This window comes from Netta rufina (genome assembly GCF_964035555.1).
Source record: "Netta rufina genome assembly, chromosome: 3".
Taxonomy (NCBI): domain Eukaryota; kingdom Metazoa; phylum Chordata; class Aves; order Anseriformes; family Anatidae; genus Netta; species Netta rufina.
Genome location: NC_140125.1, coordinates 45261238 through 45285471, shown reverse-complemented (window position 1 = coordinate 45285471; position 24234 = coordinate 45261238). Strand labels below are relative to the sequence as shown.

Genomic DNA, 24234 nt, shown 5'->3' with positions numbered 1-24234 from the left:
TGATAACTGACTGAGTTGGGATACTGAATGAAGTATTTCTCTAAAGAAATGCTTTGACATTGGTAAACATTTTTATTGGCCTACTCTCCTGGGGACATTTTTTTTTCCTGTTGTATTTGCAAAAAGACTTTGACTTACTTTTCTTAAGACAAAATTGTGCAAGTATTGAGAATTGCTCTGTAAATATAAATCACTTTTTCTGTTGCTGCAATGGATAAAATTTGCAGATGTGTTGCCATCTACACAAAGATGACAACTGACTTGAAATACAGGGTGAAGTAGGGCCATTATCAGATCTCAGCAGCCAGGTGGAGTTAATGAATACCAAGGAGCAATTGGAAACTAAAAATTTCTAAGACAATTCCTTACACTATGCAAGTTTTAATAACTTCATAGAGAGGAAAGTATTTTACTATGGGATAAGCAACAAGGCCTGATGAGAAAAGCAAAATACAACAACTCTCAATAGTGGCTGAGTAATTTATATCTTGAAGACTACTCTTAAGCAAATAAATGAATGAAGTAATCATAGATGGCTTCTTAGTATTGTTTTGTGTTTGTTTGTTGTTTGTTTTTTTCCTGTTCATTTACATCAATATTTGTATTTTCTCTCCTTCATTCTTTTTTTTTTTTCCTTACTTCATAATTAATGATAGCCTTAATAGAAGCTCATAAGAGATTGAAGTAGGATATGCACAACATTCCCTGAAAATCAAGCTGTTAAAAGACAGACAAAGCAGAGTTGTAGGCAGCCTTTTAGCTGTACTGTAATTACACATTACACACTTCGTCACTTTTGCAAGAGATACCTTCCCTCAAGTTCCAGTTGATACTGAACTTCAATGCCTTGTGGATCTCACTTAGTCCTCTTTGTAGTCTCAACACTTGTATTTTGTCTTGTTGCACAAGTATAATTTACCGTTCTTACAGAGGAAGCAGATGATCAGAATTAGACAGCCAGCTGCTCTAGAGGCACTGTCTTTCCTCTGAGGTTGACCATGTGCATCTACAAAATCCCAGAATACTTCACATCAGTAAATGTACCATATTCTCCCTTTTCTGGTAGAATTTGAGTGAACTGTTACAATAATTTAGAATTTTCCTTCATGTTTTCTCACTTAAGCATTTTAGATGCATTTTTCTTAGAGTTTTGAGTTTTTCTCACATCACTATGTAACCTAGTGAAAGAATCCAGGTATGTTTTTTAAAAAACTTGAAATTTAACTTAAAAAGGTAATTAAAATAATTTAGATTTTTTTTTTTTTAAGTTTTCAACAGGTAACTATGTAAGCATTTAAAATAAATCCTAATGGTCATCAGATCTGTGGCTTATTGAGGTGGTTTTTATTTTGAGACTTGGTTATAGAGTAATTTTTGTTGCTATTATTGTTTTGTTTATTTGTTTTTGTTTGATTGTTTTTTACTATGTTCAGCATTATGGCTATGAAGAAAATTCCTGTTATTAAGGAACTTCAGGGGAATAGGAGAAGGGAACATGTAAAGGGTGTGCATTTTGTTTGATGTGTGGAAATCATGTATATACGCTATACATGGGTATGGTTAGCTATGCATTTCATTCAAATTGTGAAAGTTTTTTGTTCTATGTGAATGTCTTTTCCTAGACAGTACATTCAGGATTGTCATAACTCCATGAAGTCATTGATTTAAATCAATGTCTTGATGTGCTTGAGAAATGTTTGACATGTTTGAGAAAAAGAGGGGCCAATTTTAGCAGTTTCTCTTCAGAGCCTTCAAATAACATGTTACTTTCATCTCTGTTTTAGGTCCATAGCCTATCTCTGGAAGACTTAAATGCATTTGTGGCACTCGTTCTCTGCCTCAGAGGAAAGTCAGCATCTCAGCTGGAACGTTTGCAGGTATTGATTGGAATAACTGAGTAACATGAAATGTTCATTGTAACTCAGGAATAAATACTGGGGGAGAATTCTGCTTTATTTTATTTTTTTTTTAATCCGGGAATTGAGCATTGCAGAAAATAGTAGGCTTTTAATGTCGTACAGCTAATTTGAATATTTATATTTGTTAATCATGTAGAAAAAACGATAGAAGGGACATTCTCTAGTGGTTGGGATGCTAGGGTGAGTGAATTAGTCTCAGTTTTCTTCCTGACTTGGTTTCTGGATTTCTAGCTGATGGAAATTTTTTAATGGTCAATCCCATCTTGATACATTGCTTCATTCCTTTTTCCTGAGGAGGACAGTGTTTCAGGACATCTGTTGTTTGAAAATCACTACATTTAATAAAGCTTGGCACTACTTTGTGTGGCTGAACATAAATACAGCTAGAAAAAATGCCTTCTTACCTAATGTGGCCCACTATAGTGAAGACCTATTGAATCACTCTGTAGAATATTGGATTGCAGAGAGAGCTATTCTGTGTTTTGCTTGCTTGTTTGTTTGTTTGTTTGTTTCCCATGTTGGTGTGGTCTAGTCTAATCACTTGGATCTTCTGATTTGTGGATCAAACTTTTCCAGTGCAGTCTTACAGTAGGATAATGTATTTATTTATTACTTCTTTTTTATTAATGTGTAGCAGGGAATTGAAAGTTAAGACCGCAGAAACCATATGAATTATGTAATCATGGTTGCTTATGAAATCAGCTAGAGAGGTAGAGACTTTATACATGTATATGAGCGGTCAATTAAGTAAAGATCTTCTTGTGATACGTTAGTAATAGTGCTGTATTGATAAAGGCAGAAAGAGAAGATTACCTAATATTTACAAGGGCTTCTAGAATCTGCTTTTAGATCTGGGACCAAGCTGTAGTAAGTTTTGAAAATAAGTTTGAAGATACTGACAGTGGTTAAGGAAATCTACTTTGTACCAGTGTTTTTCTGTACAGTGATTGTAGAGGATCAGCGTGTTCTCTTCCATGAGCTGTGTAGTCATGAGACTTGAGGGATGCAGGTAGGAAATCTCAGTTAAGATCTAAATTTCATGACTGTCAATTATTCAAGAGTTCTTTTAAAAAAATTATACACTTTGCAAATTTGTTTTCTCCCTTTCCTATTTTCATAAATTCACATGTGGAAAAGCAGGTTCTTAGATAGTTATTGAAATGGAGTCATCTAACTAGTTTTTCTTGTATACCTGATTATGCAAGAGGATTTTCAAAGTCATAACTTCAGATTGCATGTGAATTATTAGCAGTGTACAAAACAGACTGCATGTGTCAATGGATATTTGAGTTGTGGGCTTACTTAAAAAAAAAAAAAAAGGAAGAGTTAAAAATGGTTGGAAGGTCTATCTTCTCTCTGAAAATCTTGTTTATATTTCCAGGGAATTCTCTGTTTCTTTGAACAGGCCATGTTAGAGTTTTAAAAGTCCTTTTCGTTAATGCTAAGGTAACCAAACACTCCTGTTACTGTCTCTTGGTTTCTAGTGCATGGGGACCAAAAATAAACCCAAAAAATTGAGTGATTCCAGTTTCATTATTTGACTCAGTCTGACATACTTTTTTTTCCCTCCAAATTTATCACACATTTGTTCTCTAGACAATCAGTGTTAGATCTGTGTAACAAAAAGGAAGCAATGAAATGAAGGCAATACAGAAAACAGCAAAAATGTAGGATTTATTTCTGTCTTGAAGACGTTATTACACATAATGTTGCACTTAATGTTGAGCATATCATTATTTTATCAAGTCTGACATGGCAGTCATTCAGTAAAAGCATAAAGGCAGCCAAGCGTAATTAGGAAGTATTGAAACAATTGGTTATAGATGCGCCTACAGGTGCTATTACATAAATTTATGTAAATCTAAATTATGTAAAGTGCTTGGAAGTTTATTCACTTTGATTTGGAAGTCTTTGTTCATTCATTCATGTTGTAGTTCTATGGAATTATAAATCTGAGTTTGAGATGCTTAGTATTGCATCCAACCATGTACTTATCAGCAGTCATTCTGCTAATTGAACCTTGTTCACAAAATTTTGTAACTTACAAAGCTTGTGGAAGATCAAGTATTGTCTGTTCATCCACTGCTGGCATAAAAGTACATGAAACATGAAGTTGGTGTTATGCTGTATCATGCACTCTACCAAAGCAGACAGTATAATGTTGGGATTGAGTTATGGTTGATATTGGCAGGTTTAACTTTCAAAAGTTAAATCACTCTGCTGTTTATATCAGCACTTCATGCACTAATGCATTCTGCTGTGCTAAAAAACAACAAAAGATTCACGCAATGCAGCTGAAATATTTGTATCAGGCTATTTCTTGTCATTCATAAAGCACTTCCTAGTGCTTTCTGTTGAAATTCATAGTGGTGCCTTTGGTAAATGTTCAAGCCAGAATAAATCCCTATAAAGAGAATAATGAGGAAAGATTTTGGCCTGTGTCTATCCTGAGGATGTGAATAGGTGAATAACAGTTTGAAAACTTTCCCTTGTTACAGTTGAATTAATCTACCTTCCTGTGTTTTGATGACTTGGATCTCCAAGTGGAAAATAGTTGCTCTTTGGCAGTTTGATGCGTATCTCCTGAATTTTCAAGTTATATCATGAGAGAATGTCATGTTGAGTGTATTGCCATAAAAAAAGCTTCTCTCTTTCATATCTAAACCACCTGTAATTTTGTGGTAGGATTGACTTTAATATCTATATGAGGTGAATCTCACTTGACTGGAAATGTAAAAAATGGTCTGTTTCTCATTTCTGTGTTTCTGAAAAGTGGTGTGTAGATGAACTCCGTTATATCCTCTGAAGTTTCTCTTGGAAGGGCAGGAGACAAATCTAATAGAATATTTTATACAAATATTTTGATGATAAATACAGATCAATAAAGCAAGCATTCTGAGAATTGCAATTTAAGCAAGTCTTTTTCAGAATCCACTTCAGAATAGTTAAAATGTTTTTACACATTTCTATGTTTATTTTGTAGATCTGCAAAACTGAATTATGATGATAACTTTATTTTAATAAGTATGAAACATATTATCGATAGATGTTTAATAGTTTAAATTTCTATGTTTAAAATCAGTAGAGGACCCAAATATAATAATTACACTATAACAAGTACACTAGTACACAGTTAATAAATACACGAGCCTCATAGTAGAAAAACAGAAGAACAGAGTACTTGTCATACTTTTTCTTCTCCTCTGAAAAGTTAAACAAGATATCTAGGAATAACTTAATAAAGTTTCAAAGAAGTTAACATTAAACTTAGTCAGCATCTACAAATATTTATGAAAATGTTTGCTTATTTGCAATCTTGGACTTGTTTCTACATTTTAAGTAATAATTCTGTATTAATATTTACTCCGTATAAACAATTCTGTGAAGAACACTGATTTGGTCAAAGTAGTTTTGCTCTGTTTCTGCACAAGAGTCCATTAGCAAATATGTTTGAGTAGAAGAAAACAACTTCTACTGTTAACATGAGAGAAAATGTAAATAGAGCCTGTTCTCATGCGGTGATCTTTTCAGCCTTCAATTCCAAATCTGCTTTCTGATATACGATCCATATTTCATAGTTAATGAGATCCATAAGCCCACAAATTCATTAACAAATGTCTGTGGTTTGAATAAAATGGGTTAAAGCCATAAAAATATAGTTTATCTCATGCTGAAAGAAAGTGGCCTGTGGACATATAACTGAAATACACGATGCCAGTTGCAGAAAGTAACTGCTTAATATTTGTATGAGAAGATTTGGTTATTTTTCAAGATCAATGGTTTCAAAATACTGAAATGTGCACGTGACAGACAAGGGCTTTTGTAAATTCTTTTTCTCTTTTTATTTTTTATCTAGTTTCCTTGTACACCCCTTTTATGGTATATTAACATTCTGCTTTGCCCAAGCCTCCCATAGAGCTTATACATAAGGTCAGAATTAAGTTTTGGACCCCAGGTTGCCTATTTCCCTTCTTTCTATTTTAATCTGGTGTGCTGTTTTGGCAGAAAGCCCAGAGAGCCATCAGTCTAACTCTGCAGCCATTGTAGAGAGAAAGAGGCACCAGCAGTCGTGCTTGCAGTGTTGTTCCTTACATTGTGCTACCCATGGTTGTTTACAAGTGCAATTATAGATCATCTTTCACCTGTAATGCATATAGAACACTGTCCAAATGGGAGAGGCCACAGTGAGTTACGAACAGAAGTAATACGTTTCTTCTAGGATTTCTTCAAATATGTAAACACTGGTATTAGAGGTGGAAAGTTGTGAATCACATATTTCTGAAAGTCACAGCCAAAGATCAGTTTGGAAAATTTGGTTAAAGACCATGCCTGGAAATTGGTAGATGAAACTTAGGTTCTGTAAATGCTTTTAAAAATGAAATGTATGTCATAATACATGAAGAAAAAGTTAGTAGCAGATGCATAATGGATATACGCGTCACTTACTGCTGGTATTTATGGCATTTGCAAGCTCTTTATAGCTTCGCCATAACATACCCAGTTATGCCATAATATCTACTTTGGACTAGTTACATCTTTTTGTGCTACTCATAAAAGAATCTCTTTTGCTGTGTATGAAATATAAAAAAGTCAAGCCTGAAATGTATATCTTCAATTTTTCAAGTGCATTCAGTTAATTGAAAAATATTACTGATATGAAATGCGGACAATCATTTTATGTCTTAAATGATAAGTTCTAGAGAGTCTATGCAATTTGATTGCAAACAGACTTACACACACACACACAAAAAAAAAAAAAAAACACACACTAACAAGCATTACTTCATTAGATGTTGGAATAATGTGAGGAAAATAAAATCTCAGCAAACTAGTTTGACAGGCAGAAATAGCTTTAGCAATAATTGCAGTTGTGTAGAAGGTTGTAATATTTTCTGTTGTATGGTGCAATAGAAGGAGAATTACCTTGGTAATGGTTTGATATAAATATTACACAAGTTAATTTTTTTCTCAAGTGTTTTCCTAGGGATACTTAGCCACATTCATGCAAATAAATTAGTATGTTTTAGAGTAACATGCAAGTATCTTAGTTAGGATAACTCATACTTCAGAAGAATATTGCTAAATCTATTCTGTATTTTTAACTCAGTATTTTTGTTCTCCTCTGCCATCCAAACAGAAAAGCATAAATAATACCCTGACTCTGAATATTCCAGAATTTGTCTTTGACCTATTTGGCAAACCAGGCTACATTTGTCAACACCATTAGATGTGATACTGTTCAGACAGACTCCAAACAGCTTTTGTAAGCAATCTACATTTTTCAAAACACAATTGTTTAAAAATAAAATAAAAATTTCTCCAGGAGAAATAAATCCATTTCTGTGTATGTTTACTGTACCTGTGTGACTGTTTCCTATAATAAATATTTACTTGCAGTCTAATTGAATTAAGGAAAACATAAAATACGAGTAAGAATATTGTAAAGGTCTCCTAGCTAAAACTCTCTTAGGATCTGCTTTCATGATATATTTTTGGTATTAACTAAAGAGGAATTTTAATGCATTCCCAAATTCTTTACTGAATCAGGGCTTCATATTCCCACAGAACTTGCATCCGACAATACTGTTTTTAAGATGATTGGTGAGATTGTAACTGGTCAGGTGGGAGCAAGGGTGGGCTGAGGTGTTTTACTATCATTGCTTCAGAGCCCATTCTCTCATATTCTGCAGCCCTTAGGTTTTCTCAGTGTTCTGGGCTAATCTGGAACAGAAGCACAGTAGTATAGGATGTGATTTCAAGCTGAGAGTGGTTAAGTCCCTGTTCAACTGCAGAAATAAAACTTTTTCTCATTGCCTCAACAAAATCTTAAGTAAATCAGTCCAAATAACAGGAGTTCAAGTCTTCAAGTAGTTAAATTAGTTTGTTTTTTAAACATGTACATGGTTAATCAAAAGCAAGTTGCATCAAATGAAGACAGCAAGAGAGTACCTGATTTGATTGTGCTGAAATTGTTGAAAACCTTTCACATTCCACTAAACAAGTTCAGAGAGTGACCAGTTTCACACTGGGAATCCTGCTTATATTAAATCTATGTATTAAGTCTGAATGTATTCAGGCTTGCATACTCTATTTTTTTTCCTGTTAACTGTATTTGGTCTCTTGGGCCTGCATGCCTGCTTCAGCGTGCTGCCTTTGCACTGCAGGACCTTTTTATTTTCTCTAGTAAATGTGAAGTGGTGGGTATGGCTCTAATACTTAACACTCAGTAAGAGAATCGTGAACTTGCACAGGTTAAACATCTGTGCAAACAGAATTATATCTCAGGAGCTCAATTTACTCACTGTTTGTAGTATTTTTTGCAAGTCCAATATGTAGATCTGTTGGTATTTTCAGAATCATCCCTTGAAGTTCTGAAGAAATCCAAGTTCTCTTGGTCCTGTTGTACAGACAGCTATCTCTACCTTTCTTTGCTGGTGTTGATTCATAAACATACAAGAAAAAAACTTTAGGTTGCCATATTCAACTTCCAGACAAGATTGCTGTTTTCTCCTGCTCCCCAACCATTTTCTTCTTTACCAAGTTGGATATAGTCATTAGTATTTGTAGAGTGCAAGTTGGATATAGTCATTAGTATTTGTAGAGTGTGCTTCCTTGAACATTTTTTACGTTTGACATAATCTCGAGTATCAAAATTCACATAACTGTGTGAATTCAGTTATGTGTCAGTGGCACGGATACAAACCCCAGCATGACCAGATCAGCTCTTCTACCTTCTGAAAATAAATAAATAAATAAATAAAATTAGTTGGATGCCCTTTTCTTATGGAGAAAATCATTGAGCAAGTGCCTTAAACCAGAGGATTTATATTTCTTTTTGTGGAAGAGATCTTGCATTTTTTTCCATAATCGCATGGGCTTGCTATGCCTTTTTTTTTTTTTTTTTTTTTTTTTTCCCCTTAACTGTCATGTAGCTTATTAGCAAGGTTTCAACAGTAAGGAAATAGAAGCAGAGTTTTGGCTGTAAACTCCTTTCAAGCTTTATATAGCATAAAGGTTACCTTAAGGTAAAAGGTAATCTGGCATTTCAGCTGAAATTACTGTTACTTTTTAATCCATGCTCAGTAATACTGCAGAAGATGAAGTGTAATTTTTGCTTGTGGGAATAATAAGATCTCACAAATATTGATTAAGCAAACTGTCAGCTTTCAAAAAAAGAAAGAAGTTACTACAGAGCAGGAAATATTAATTTCTGGTATCAACTGATTCTTTCCTGCTAGGTTTGTCTTGGTCTACTCATAAGACAAATAGTTTAAACTTCCTTGCATGCTGTGTTAGAAGGAAGAAGTGGTACCTGAGGGCTGGAGCTGGTGTTTGCATGGCAGAGGTGGGGTTGCTCTCCGTTGCATCTAAGGGCTGACCTGACTCCCCGTAGGGCAGGTGACGGGCAGGGGCTGAAGCTGGGGAGGGAAGGGAGCATGCCATCAGGAAGCGGTGGCACCCGTGCACCTGCCTGTCATCTGCTTCGGGCTGCCTGCACCTGCCTGCGTGTCCCTGTCACGCCTGGGCAGGAATGCAGGCTGCGCATCTGCCTGGCCTTGCCCTGGAGAAGCAGATGGCTAAGTGTAACTTGGGAGAAGCAAAAAACGATTTTCTGAAATGATCTAATGAGCCACATATAGGTGGATGGGGAGAGAAGATGAAACAAGCCTTTTGGCATGTGGTTACAGGGCTTCATAGGATGTACTGGAATTTTTCAAATGGCTGTGGTAGAGATGTTCACCTTGAAGAAATCAGAAACAGCAAGGCTAACCAAGAACCGATTTGTTCTCTTTCTTTTCAAGTCTATTCTTGATTGACATCATCATTGTCCAGGGGTTAAAAGTCAAGACACAGTCTTATTCCTATCTCTTGCTTCCTGTATGACTTTGGTCAAATTGTTATTTTTTTTTTCCTTTTCTAGTTTTTACTTGTAATACTCAAGCAACCAATAATTTCAATAACAGTAGTTGAAAAACCAGAAGTGCTCTACAAAGGTGCTTTGTTTTTTTTTTACTATGTTCTTAACAGTAATATTGGAGTGATGTTGCACATATATTCTCCTCCCATTTACCTTAATTTGACATTTCTTTCATGACAATTTCACTTGACACTAACTGAACAATAGTTGAGATGTGGTTGAAGGAACGTTTTATAAAAAAGTGGAGCTATTTTAAGAGAAAGATTGAAGTATACATTATAACATTCCTTACCAGTGTTGTATCTTAGCACCTCATGATATCACCACTTGCTAAGACAGCTTTATTCTGTTATTTTAAGTGAGAAAACAAAACCCAGAGAAAATAATGCCAGATCTATAAACGTGGTTTTGGTACCTCCAAATAAAATTTGTAGGTATGAGCAAGCTAAATACAATTTATGGGGAGATTTATTTAATTGCTCAGAAATCTAACCAGAATGTCTAGAGTAACACCAGCACTAGTAGAAAGCATATGCATATTAACTAAAAAGGTATATTACATTCAATTATGCCACTATATATTCATCTGATGCATTCAAAACAAGCAACATTCAGTTCCCTGCACAATAAGAAATAATATATGTATTGGTTTTGGCAAGGGCAGTTAATGCATGCCTAAGGATCTTTTCCTATGTAGCAATAGCTTTCTGCTTACTTATTGCATATAGGATACAGGTCCTTTCACAGGTCATCTGAGATACTGTTGTATTGATCCATGGTTTGATTTGTCTTGGACCTGAAGGTAGTCCTGAAATAGAGTAGACCTGCTCTTTTCTTCCTCAACCTATGGACTCAACACCTGGAAAATCCGTTAGCCAGAACTGTTTACCTTGGACCCTATCACTTCCAAAGGTGAACTTTAGTATCAACTAATCCTGTGCTACAGCTGCTTTACAATACAAAGAAATTAGAGGGGGGGCAGAGGGGGAAATAGAAAAACACTTTATTGTGCTGGCAAACAGTGTTTGTTCTCCTGGAATTCCCTGTACAAACCATCTTGGTTCACTGGCAGTTTCATTTATACCAGATGTGACGTTAGTAACAGCTGTCATAAGCTTTCTTGGAAGGTGCAGAGCCTCAGATATACCAAGTAATTAATGCCTGATCTAAATTGTGCTGAAGTTCACCAGTCTTTCTGTTGATCAGAAACAGATCAGGCTCCTAAAAAGTATATACTCAAAAATTAGAGGGGGATTGGTCATACATTGAGACAAATAGGTCTTGAACATCTGCTTTGACTCCAGGGAGAAAATAAGTTCTAGCTTGGCTAATAAGCCTTAAGCAGTTTTAGCAGTAAACTCCCACCTATCAAAATTTCTTTGTACATGTAGTTGCAACGATGTCTAAATCCACAGCAATAGTTTCACAGTACACTAAGAAAAAAGCCCACAGGAGAGGACACCAGACTGTGGCACATGGAAGAGTTGTATACCAAACCAGTTAGCATTTGCCAATGTAGTCTGCAGCTGTGGCAAAGGTAGCCAAGTATGTTCTGCTGGGCAGCTGTGTTCGTGGCAGATTTTTTACTTCTAAACTTTTTTTGATTGACCAGTCCTATGATTAAACAAAGGGGAAGGGCCTGGGGTAAGAAATGGATGAGGTTTTTAGATTGCGAGTATGGTTAAGAGGCAGGTGATGGTAAATGAAGGCCCTAATTTAAAAGGTTTTGTTAAAGGAGCTAGTCAGCACAGAGTAGAATACAGAAATATAGAGTGAGGGTCAGAAAGTAAGGGAGTGGAAAACTTTTGGGCTTTGGAGGCTTACGTTGGGAAGTTGCTGGAACTAAGAAAGGAAGGCGTCCTTTTGTACAGTTCTTTAAGTTTGTTGTCTCTAGTAATGGTCTCCTAATAACTTTTGAATATGTTGGCTATTTTCAGGAGTGTTTGATAGGGATGGAGGAGTCTCTGAGAGAAGCACATCACTGCAGATTTTCTGAGGTTCAGAGAGACCATTGGTTTCTGGTGCAGGTGTACCAGGATCCCGTCAGCAGCTTGCCTCCCATGGGGGCAAACTTCATTTGTTGTAAGGCATGTGGAACAAGTGATCCTTCTCACAATTCCACAATTTTTAACTAGCGTATGAAGAAGAAGAAAAAAAATAAATGAACATGGGAGTTTTCAAAGTCCCAAACAAATAAATACATTTTGCTACTTAATAAATCCCATGTTATCTGTATGAGAGAAAGGTGAAGAAGTTCAAAGATAAGTCACTAAAAACACAAATGCATATTTAAAGTTAAAATCCCAGTGAATCCATTTCTGTGGAAAGGATGTGGCTGCTGGCAGGGTCGCAGTTAATCAGTTGGTTAGCCTGATGGCTGTAACTCAGAGTTTATCTGAATGCTCTGTGAATGTCACACGTATTACAGACTGCTATTAGCTGTGTAATCATTAGATCAGAGTCTAGCAATTGTATAGTTGTAGTTAAATTAAGGAAAGTGTTGCTATTTTAATTATTTTCTACAAGTACTAGTGCACTGTCCATGACATATCTGTATGAATAACTTGAAAGGGCTCAGCTTCTTAGCTACTGTACTATTCCTCATTATAGAAATCTGAGTTAAAGTAGGCCATGCTGCAGATAGGACTTCAGAGCTCTGATAAAGACAGGTATTTTTGAAAATGAAACAGGTAATTAAAAAGCAGCCTTTCTGCAACCAAGGGAGATTTTTATCTGGTTGTAGACTGGTTAGCAGTAGTATTTTTGCTATTATTACATCTGATGCTTAAAGGTAAAGGCCATTTTGCAGCTTTGTTTAGGTTGACTTCATTGAAGTTTTTGGCCTCCTGTAAACAACAGTGTATCACTTTACATCAAACTACTGATAAAACTCGGTAAATAAACCTCCTTCAAGGTATAAACACCAAATAATTGGGTTGTTTACTGCTCAATATTTACTGTGAAGACTTAGAAGTGTTTAAGAACTGGTTTTGCTAGTTTCTCTTGCAGCAGAGGCCCTCACAGGATCTGCTCCTCTTTCCAGCCTCCCTTTTCCTTTGCACCCACCTTGTTTAAGCAGGAAGAGCTTAACTTAAGCCATAATCTTTTATCAGAATAAACCTTAATCTTGTTTTCAAAATACCGGCACTTCCCTCTTCCCTCAGTTTGACAGGTGAAGGAAGCAGGTGAAGTGCTACACTTCCAGCCACCTATTGCACAAAGCTGACTGATGCAAAGTAAACACAGTTTCGCCAGCCTCTCTGTCTAGGGTAACACTCCTTAAAATCACCACTGTTGCACCAATTTAGCTTATTTTTGCTCAAGAGCAGAGCATATCGTTCCCATGCATGGGATTTATACTATCTTTGGACAACTTGCACTGGGAATTTATGCCAAGGGCCGAAGGCAAAATCTGGAATTCAAGCAAGGACCCTTGTCTTTAGGCTGAAAAAATTTCCTCGGCGATTCTTCCATTGTAGCAAATCCAGCTCCAGTGAGGTGGTCATCAGTTGACAGTTCATCAGTTCATGTTTGAACCACAGCATGCCTTGCCTCTCCCAGGCAAAGCTAGGCCTTTCTGGTTTAATGACAGGTTCCTGAGATAGGATCTACCTGCTGCCTTTATTGCTCAAACATAAACTGCCTATGGTTAAATATTTGATCTTTTAAGACACAGGTGGGTTTGAGAGCAATAATAAATGAAATAATATACTGATAATATACTGACTGAGTTCAAGTGGGCTTAAAAAGAAGTGGTTAAACTAGGAAAGTACTTATATTTTGATCACCATCATTTGAATTCTAGTGGTTTATTGCTTGGATCAAGTTACATTGATTTTTAATTATAATTCTTCAATTGATTAATTTTAAGCAGAAATTAGTGAGTACTAACCTGTCCTTGAGTGCTGTGTTTTCCTTTTTATAACAGAAACAAATATTCTTTTGAGGAAAACTAAAAGAAAAAGAAGTATGCCATTTTAAGTCATATTTTAAAATCTACATTTTAAAATGTTAATCATATTCGTATCTTCTATATTCAAATAACCACTGAAAGAAGGCAACAGGTTAGGGAAAAATGTGCAAGAAAAACTTTAACCCAAGATTCAATATTTTATATATATATATATATATATATATATAATGAATGTATGTCCCCAGAATGTTATTAAAAATCTTACTAAAGGAACCAGTTCTTAAATGAAATGTAGTATGTGGAGCATTGAGGTACAGATGAAGTGTAAAGTAAATAAATGTGAAGTTATTACCATCTCTATATTGTTCCTGTTTTCTAGAAATGAAGATAATGAGATAGCTTTGCCACTGGTTATGCTTCTGGCCTTCATTTGTTTCTTCTGACCTTAGGCATATTCAGAGACTTACCCTTACCTTTTAAGTGTGGTAGAGCCTATTAATTCTTTTAACAGAATGTGAACCCTCAAAAATCTTCAGTTTTACCATTCCAGAGGAAAGAACTGCAAGGTTGGTTGGTTGATTGTTTTTGCCATACTCCTACCATACAAAAGTGCAGCTTTTGAAGCACATACAAGTTCATACCTCTCTCAAAGAAGTAATTTGTGAATCCACAAAGAAGACTCAGGGGGCTAAAAATTCTTCCTTAAAGCACAAAGGTATTTTTACATCCTGAAAATGTGTTTTGGTCTAGATTTGCAAACTGTTCCTGTGAGCAAATGGTTCCTGCATGCAGAGCCTCTCTCTGTGGTCAGTGGGGATGCACGCAAGCACAGAGATAGCCCAAGCTTGTGGTCCATAAGCTGAAGCACTGTGCAGAGCAGAAAAAAGCATGGTGTGAGATCAGTCCCTGACAACGGCTCTTCTAGCAAAGATGTTTCTCAAATTGTTGTAACAAATGTTGACATTAGTGATGTGGTTACCACATTTCTCTGTCTCTTTTCAAATTGGGTTACCGGTTCATCTCAGGCCTTGTAAAGCATGGTATCAGTAACCTCTGATGCACTGTTATGAGAGGACTGTGACCTTGGAGTGATCTCCTCAGTCTTCACGTGGGCAAATTGGAAGAGCAATCTTTGTCTCCCCAGCCCTGAGTGGTAGGAGCAGCAGCAGGAGCACAGCAGAGGCAGCTGGTGCAGGAGGAGCAGTTCTCACGCACCCCCGGGCTCCCTCGTGCAAGTGTCATCAGCTGGTGGTAGAAGCAGCAGCAGCAGCAGGATCACAGGGGTGTATCTCACATGATTCACTGGGGTCCTGAGTTTATAAAAATAGGAAAAAGAGCAGACACAGTTTCCAATAAGAACTAATCTCTAGGGTGTAATGCCCTGGAAGGCAAGGCTTCTTTTCTTTTGGAATTTTCCACTTATCCTCATCGTGACGTCTTTGCATTGCAGACACCAAGCAGTTGTGAGCATTCCCATGGCAAAGCAAGTCTGTGGTTTGCCATGTGCACGAGCTCATTGTTATAGACTCGCTGTGCTTTCATTTTCTTTGTTTTTCGTTGCCAGACATAGAAAATAGAAACTACCCTTTAGTGAATGTATTTCCTGTCTCATTAAAATAAAGAAATCACTGTTGATAGCTTTTGACACGGTCTTGCCAATATTGATTTCTATGAAAAAAAAATCAAGCCTTCCCTTCGTCCCTGTCCTTCCATTACATTAGTGTTTAAGAAAAGTTCTGGATTGATGTCCTTGGACAGTGAAACACTACCTGTAAAAGCTGTCACCAGCAACTTTCTTTTATCTTTTTAACCTGTGTGCCTCAGCTGTAGTTGGAGAGTACAACTGGGGTTGTGTTGGTAGCTCAGGCTACATACTCACTTAGGCAGAAGGAACAACTGGTAGCAATGGCAGTACTACACTGATCTCCAGCTTGAGATGGCAATCAAACTGGGACTTCAAAGTCCCTTTCTGTATTTGATGATTTTGTGCGTCACCATCAAAAGCAATTTTTTTTTCAGGTTCCTGTTTAGACACTTGTTCTGCAAGTATCTATGCATTTGTTTTGCATTAATTTGAATAACATAACTGAAGAAAGTTGGGTTAATCACATACTTGTGTTGGGTGTATGCTTACAGCTTCCAGAACACAATAAAATAAAGATTTGAAATCTTTATCTTAAAGATTTGTGGTCCAGATGGCATCCAGCATCTATGTATAGTACTGGTAATCTGTCCTAACAGCTGTTTTACATCCTCGGTACCAGTGGGATTAAAATGGACAGTAAGAGCAGATCTTCATTAATAAATGTTAAAAGGTATGAATTAATAGGCATCCAGTACACAGATGTTAAATTAGAAGATGAGAAATTTCTTGCTGCATTTGCTATTTTCTTTTCAGCAGCTTATATACCTGCTTTTGCTAGTCTTGGAAAGTGTGTTTTCAGCAATTATTTTTTTTGATGTTATCAGTACTTAATGATAATCCAATGACAGAAGATACTGATTTGTGTGCCAGGGAATAAAAAATAAATATCTATAGTATCTATATTAAAGCGAATATTGGTGGTATGAGTCATACCAACACAAATTTGGCCAAATTTGATTCAGCTGATTAGCGTGCAACTGTTGTTCTTGGACTCTGCTGCTAATTTTAGCCTGATACATCCATTTTCCATATAGCTTAAACAGAAAAAAAATTAACCTTTATTTTGTACTTATTTAGTATTTGTCAAAGCATTTTATTGAAGTTATTTGAAGTTCAATTTATTGCTGCATTGCAAAGGAGACCAGGGTCCATACATCCTGAAGGAACTCCCTGCCTGGATTAGTTTATAAAAAAGGGAGTTGTGAAGATTCCCAGCAGCTCTCCCTCACTGGATTTGCACTCATAAAGTCTCACTTCAGTCACAAACCAAACAGCTTCTATCTGAAAGCATGGACTGACATGAACTAGTTTCTGAAGGTCTTGAGATTTGGCCAGGTGATCAGAAATGACTGAGTCGGTGTGATTTAAGCATCTCTCAGCTGCAACCTAATAACTGTCTGCGTGCACTTTTACAGTGTACTTTAGTACAAATAATACTGGTTCACTTAACCGCATTCCTTTTTTTTAAGTACCTTTCAGCATTGCAGATTTCTGCAAAGTACTTTGCAGAAACCTGCTTTACTTGCCAGAGCAAGAGAGTTTTAAGTGTGCATGTAGTTACTGGTCTCAGCTGGGAAGATGATTACTAACAGCTGGAGGCAGTAACTTCCTGAAATTCACAGCCTGAAAATGAGTTTCAGCCTCCCATCCTGAAAATGCTTTTATTTTAAAGTGAGTAATGGGGGAGGAGAAGAAGGTCTTCCTTACTGAAGTATGAAGTATCACAGTAGGTGAAGGATGGGCCTTTCATTTTCTAAATGACTGCTCAAATTAGCTCCTGTTTTCTGCCTTTGTCTGATTGTCCGTGATTGTCTGCAGTTTTCTCGGGTGAATTGCAGGTACTGGGTGTCACCGTGGACCAGTGTCCTGCTGGTCAGCTTGATGTCTCTGCAGAAATCACTGGAGGCAGCTGTTCTTCCAAGAGGGTTCTGGATAAGCAGGGCTCAGAACACCCTGCCTGGTATCTTTTGTCTGTATGGACCTCTGAGTCCTCTTTTGCTTCTTCACTGTAGGAAAAAAATATAAACAAACCAGCTAATAAAGGTGCATCTCTCTTCAAGGTGGCTTAACAGAACTGTACTGCCCCTTGTCTGTGTTTTAACTGACTTCAGCTTATTGAATAATATAGAAAGCTTCTGTCTTTGACCAGGTTCTAGCTATATTCTTCCAAACTATTTACTGTTTGGCTCTTTCATAACATTTTTTGTGGCTTTGTGTTGTTAGCAAAGGTTTTCTGGTTTTGTTACGTGGACTTTGGGTGCCAGGGATGTGGTTCTGATCTATTTTAGTACCATATTTTGTGTTGTATGCTATGATCTTTTTGTTTATATGTGTATGTAGGGCAGTGATAGTGTGTGTGCATACCTGTAAGTCTCTTGGGAACCTTTTCAGTTTTAAGATGATATTTTGGTTGGTAATGGTGAGCCAACCCAATGCGTTTCAGACAAACCTCTCACAGCTCCTCAGGAACCACGGGTGAGACAAATTTGAGCCACCTCTTTGTGCTTTCTGTTCTGGGCTGTTATGGATGCTGTTCTGTTCCTGGTAGAACTTGCACTGAAGGAAAACTGTGCTCTAGGGGTACAACAGCTGCTGTGGATTACTGTATCGATGGCCACATTGTTGTGAATCCCTCCTGTCCTGACAGACTGCCATGGTACAGACTGTAGAAAAGGCATTCCCCACTGAGGAGCCTGTACAGCCTATAAAATACATAAAAATCCCAGTTTTCCACTTACTACATTCAAGACTTTTACAGTTTGCTATACTCTGTCCCAACAGGATTTCAAATTCACCCATCAAGTTTATTTTGGCCAAAAGTTTTAATTGTCTCTTTGAGTTTCTCATTTTGTGTTTTTCTGTATGCTGTCATACCATTCCTGTATTTCTTCTAGAGACATCCATGTTGAGGAGAAATAACTTGGCTTTCAGTCTGCACTCAGAGGAAATTTTAAAGCATTTAAAGTATTTCTGAAGCCTGAGCACAATAAACTTCATCCTGTCAAATTTTATAATTTAAATGATCTCTAAGTGCTGTGACATATACCAGTTGATCAAGCTGGAGAAGGGCAACAGATCACTGTTCAAATCACTTTTTTATACTCCCAGCACATGCCTTTGCATTCCATTAACAGAATTCCTTCTGGGAAACTGCTAATGTTTGAGAAATGCTATAGAGAATAATTATTTCTTTTGTCTTTCGGTTTTCATTTTCAATGTATCTGTCTTTAATTAAAAAAGAAATAAATAAAGTATGATGCTGTATTTGTTATCTCAAACTTCTTTCACTTTATTTAATAAAACTAGATACAGTATCCTTTGAATTCTACTGTGCAATAGGAAAGCACCGTTGTCACAGTTTGGGGGCTATTTATCATTTGCTCTCCTGTTTGCATGGTTATGTCATGTTAAAATTGCTTATATTCCCTGATTTTTTTAAGTCTATTTCTTTGCTCTTCTTCTAATGCTAACAGCTTATGGAAGTGGACTCCAGAGCTGTACATCTTGGTGCTGTCTTTATTCGTGGCCTTACAACGTTGCTTATGGCCAATAGTGCCTGTGGCTTTCCATTCAGAATGGATGACTTGATGCCTTGGAAAGTGTTTGATGGAAAACTTTTTCAAGAAAAATACCAGCGGTCACACCGAAGTTGCTCTGTAGAGGAGCTTTTGGAAGGCAATGTGAGTAACTACATTCTCTTAGATAGATCTGTATTTTTTTTTTTTTTTTTTGAAAAAAGGTATTTGTCCATATTTATATACATAAATCTTAATGTTGTTACTTTCTTTGTATCCTTCCTTTGTATCTTTCCTCTCTTAATTTTTCCTGTTTCATCCTTCTCACCAAACAACATAAAAAGATAGAAATATTGGTACTACGCTGGAAGCTATAAATTTGCCTTTATTTTTGTTTCCAAATCTCAGAAAACATTACAAGGGAGTATCAAAATAGTTGTCAATCTCAAAAAATGAAAATTACTGTAACAGTTTTCTAATACCGAGATACTAATGAGATTTTTTATTTATTTATTTATAAGAGTTTATGCAAAATCATATGAATGTATTTTAAAGAAGCATACTACTTGTAGGTATGATTTAAGAGTAATAGCTTCAAAGGTACTTAAGGGAACTTAAAATATGAGGTGAAGATTTGATGAACTCCATGAGGAACTGGAGATCAGAGGAAGGTATATGTATATATCTAGATATTTTTAATAGAATCCCACCAAGTAATTTCCTGTGCCTTTAAGTACTTAACACTCAATTCCGTTTTTCAGAAGCTGGGGTTTTGGACAATTTGCATTTGCATGCTATGTTACCTAAAACTGGTAGGATTTAAAACAGGCCTGCACTGGTAAAAGCAGACAGGTAGCAGCAGTCTTGCAGGGTACGGGCCATGTGTGATGCATTAAGGTGGCCATGATCAGACATGGGATCCACCTGACCAGGTGCCGTGCTGCATTAGTGTACCAGTGAAGCCTTAGATGAGAACTGGCTCATGTCCCACTAGTACAGAGTATGTGGAGGGGAGCTTGGGAAGGTCTTTATTAGCATGTGTAGATAGCTCTTAAGACCTTAAATTTGTATCTCTGTTTTCATTGCGGAACTGGAAAATCCATATCATTTAATAATTCCTGAAAGATTTACCTTTAAAGTGTTTTTACCTGTCTTTACACACTGTCTTTTAAGCCTCACTTGAGGCTCAAAAAAAAATTATTACAGAGAAAAGATTTTGTTTTTCAGTAATATTAACCTCGTACATTTAATATCAGTTGTGGTATAATTAGTTTGCTTTTCCAATTTTGTATCTAATTAGATTACATCCTGAACTGGAGTGATGAGTGGAACACATGGGTGGGTGGAATATATTTCTTTTTCAGCAGGAGGATGATAATCCTTTCCATACGGAGTCAATTGTATGATTAGGACTGTAGCCTCTATCCAAACGTTGCGGTTCCCACTGATCAGTCGTTGATTTCACTAGTTTTTAGATTGTTCCAGTGGTTCATCCAGTTTTTCATGTAGAACTTTTGCAGAACAGTAGAGGGTCTGAAGAATAAATGGAAATCTAGAAAACTACATAAACCTGTATGAAACTGTTACTTCTTTCCATTTGAGAAGAATTCAGATTATTTAGTTTTAAAATACGTAAATCTGAATAAAATTGATATTGGCTGAGACATTCTTAGCTAAAGCGTGCTAGCTAACATATCTAACATTTGAAAATCCTAATGTTGAAGTTATATTTTAGCATGTTTTTGAAGGGAGATAAAGAAATATGCTTAGATCCCTAGAACAGAGCTGGAGGTTGACTTAATCAACTAGAATATCTAAGTTAGGTTTTTAAAAGGCATGATGCTCTAGTTTAAACAAACCCTAGATAAACTGTTCCATGGTGGAGAAAAAATAGTCTAGCCCCATTAAATTTTAGAGTAGTTTAAATAACTTTTATTTTTTAGGTACAGTTTTATGGTACATATATGGCAGAGAGTGTTCCCAGACTAATAATATAGCTTTGCAGCTTATCAGTTTGAGAGGCAAGAATCTGGTTTGGGGAGAATTGCCAAGAGATGCCAGTTTAGTTAGGGACACTGGCAAGGCAACAAGTGCATATGATTGGTTGTTCCTATTATTATAAATTAAACTTAATAAATAAAATTGGTCCATAGTTCCTGGCAGAGCTAAACATACTGCTGGAAGCCAAGATCTTTCAGCACTTGTTTGTTAGCAATCTATCCTTGAGCACCATAAATCTAACCTGATGATAGCTACAGCATTGTATGCAGAGGAGGGGAAAAAAAAAAAAAAAAAAAAAAGGAAAAAAACTTATTCAATGCGGGTGTTTTGTTATTGGAAAGATAAGTAAGAGGAAAAACTTACCTCTTTTGTTGTTCTCTGGTTGTTTACTAACTCCTAGGGTTTTTCTACGTACATTAGATCTGGACAGTTAGATTACTTCAGGGAGTTCAGGAGATCTCAGAATTGGTGTTGTTTTGATTATGATGGTTTAAATATAATTAATAACTTTTAATCAAGACTGTATTTCTACTGTAGTTTTCAGAAATACTTACATGTGTACAAACAATGTTGAGCATTGTAGCATTTGCTTAATAGAGATTCTTGTACCAAAAAAAAAAAAAAAATTAAATGCAGTTAATATATTTGTGACATTTTTTGTGTAATTCTATCTAGCCTTAGAAATTGTTAAAAATAAAAAAAAAAAAAATAGAAAGCTTCTGATAATAATGAATAGCCATCCTGTTTTTTTAAATATACCAAGTTCTTATTATGCTAGTTCTCTGTTTTTCATAACAGTAATCATATTAGTTTGTTTATTCACACAGAAAATTGGATATAATAGCCTCATAAAGCATTGAGACAATGATATTATCACTTCATTAGTCTTTTTATTGTGCTTCTCACTAATGGAGTATGGTTGTGATTGCTTTTCTTTTTTTTTTTTTTTAATTAAAAACAAATTACCTAACAGGGTCGTCTTAAGTGATATATTTTGTCCTTTTTTGATCATGTCTTTCATCCAACCTTCATAAACACATTCTGGATTTATTCTCCCAAGAATACAGTGAAAGGATTTTCCCATTAGTGGGAGTTCTTTGCAGACTGTGTGGGGGGAAAAAACATCTCTGGGCTGTGTTTGAGGCTCCATCTCTAAAGAGCACAAAAAATATGCTAGGAAAATTCACAAGGGGGTCCAGGGATTCAGACTCTTACCTCTGCTTAAGAAACCTCTTTAGTTGCTCCAGTCTTGACACCTATTGGCTTTTTACCTTATCCTGTAATCCCTCTCCCATTCTTGCTGCTCCCCAGCCACCATGTTTGTTGCAAAAAGGGATTATCATCCTCATAAAAATCAGCTCAGCTTTATGAAAATAAATTATGATACTGAATAATCTGCCTTTTTGTAATTCTTTTCAATCTGCACAACTTTTCTTTGCTTATTGATTTGTATTGGGCACATGAAAGATTCTAAGATTTAACGCTTCTAAGACACTTCTTTAATGCTCCCTGAAACCAGTAAAAGTTAAAGATCTCTTGCATCTCTTAGTATTGGGTCTTCAAATAGTTTCAGCATGTCCTTTGGACAGCATAACTTTTCATCTCACAAGGTAAACACTTATTTAATTCCTTCATATCTCTTTAGACTAGATTATATTTTATGTGGAAACAACTGTCTGGAGTTAGGGCTGATGTGTTACTGTTGTGTTAGGTTTTGTTTGTAATGCATGAAATGCTTTGATTTCTTTACTGGTGATTTTTTTCCACCAGTTCCTCAGTCTTCATGTGGAGCCTTTAATTATCTCTGCCTGAGGTATTGTGTTGATAGACCTAACCAAGTCTAGTTAGGTATATTTGCAGATGCAAGGTAATAAAATAGGGAAGAAAGTAATCTACGGATGTGAGCAGAGGAGAAAACAAACTTCACCAAGAGAGGAAAAAGCATTCTTTCTGTAGCCTTACTCACCTCTCCAAGAGTCCGCTTTTTTAATATGAAATGTTTTAATTTTCTTTCCTGAAAAATGTGAATTAGAAGACCTGGTACATGACCTTGTGCATGTATGAGTGTGGACTTAGAAAATTATTCTGGTTGTTAGATCTGTGATTGATTTGTGCTGTACCTGATGAGAGAAAAGCAGAACAGTCATTAATGTTAACCCTGTTGTCTGCAGGAGTCTTTGTATACACCCTTCCAGAACCTGAAGTCACTCATTTGCAAGGCTTGCATGGCGAAGAAAAGGACAATACAGAGCAGACCAAGAGGGAGGGGATTTGTTGCAGGTTGGCATTGTTAATTTTCTCAATATACTATTGATAAGCTCAATCATTCTTTAACTGCAGCAGTGTTTACTTAGGAAGCATGTCCAACTAAATAAATCGTAAGGTCTTTCTTCAAGAAACTGAAGAAGGGATTTAAGAAAATATCTCCTGCTTTTTGGAATTCATATGAATTTGATTACCCAAGTTTGGATAAAATATTTTCATCTAGCTACATAGCTAGTGAGATATATGCAGTAAATAAAATATTATTCAGTAACAGAAACCACTGCTATTTACTCAGTGACTAAAGTTATTTTTATAGGAATAATTGAATGACTCAGTCTTTTCTTCCTTTCCCCCAGGGGAGCTATTTTAGCTATGATAGTCTTAGGTCTGAGTGAGGCATTGAAGATTGACTGATACAGTTCAAAACAAAGGCAAGCTCTTGGGCAACATGGAGAAGGGTTTTTGCCTAAGACCTTGCTTATTTATTTCCAGCCATATGGCTTGGTTTACTAAGGACATTAGTTTTCCCAACTGATCTGCCTGACTCTCAGTGAAAAACATCTAAAGTGTTTTCAGCATCATTCACAGATCAACTTGATTGTTGAGGCTTTTGAGACTTCGATCACACTGAATTAATCATTCTGTAATTACTAGATCTTAAAATGCCATTATTACTATTTAAAATGTTGTTACTAAATAGAATGTGTATATTATTGAAATGCAGATAAGACTGTGGGCATAATCTGTTAGTCTTTTCTATTAAGCAAAAGTATGTCCTCAGCTTTTGATAATATTTGTACAGAACACTAAGAACCTCTAGTATCCCTTTGTATGTCAACTTCACTTTATAAACTTGAGTGCTTTTTTTTGTTTTGTTTTGTTTTTTAGAGAAGGGAAGGGGTTTTTTGATAGTTTTTTAATTGTATAAGTGATAGATAAACTAGATAAACTGTGGACCTTCTTATTTGTATATGTTGTTGCTCTACAGTTTCAGTGTCTACTGGTGGAGGTGTGGTTCTGCTTTCAATAGTAATCAATCTATGCATGACAGAATCACC

General features: G+C 36.1%; 1 protein-coding gene across 2 annotated transcripts in view; it reads left to right on the top strand.

The window, feature by feature from the left end:
* The window catches only part of FAM120B (family with sequence similarity 120 member B), a 54416-nt gene that overhangs the window by 21111 nt on the left and 9071 nt on the right, over positions 1–24234 (top strand). For both annotated transcript variants that reach the window (XM_084284001.1, XM_084284002.1), the window contains 3 exons: positions 1785–1877; positions 18869–19075; positions 23083–23191. In XM_084284001.1, coding sequence (XP_084140127.1) covers positions 1785–1877; positions 18869–19075; positions 23083–23191 — 409 coding nt within the window. The remainder of the gene's footprint in view (positions 1–1784; positions 1878–18868; positions 19076–23082; positions 23192–24234) is intronic.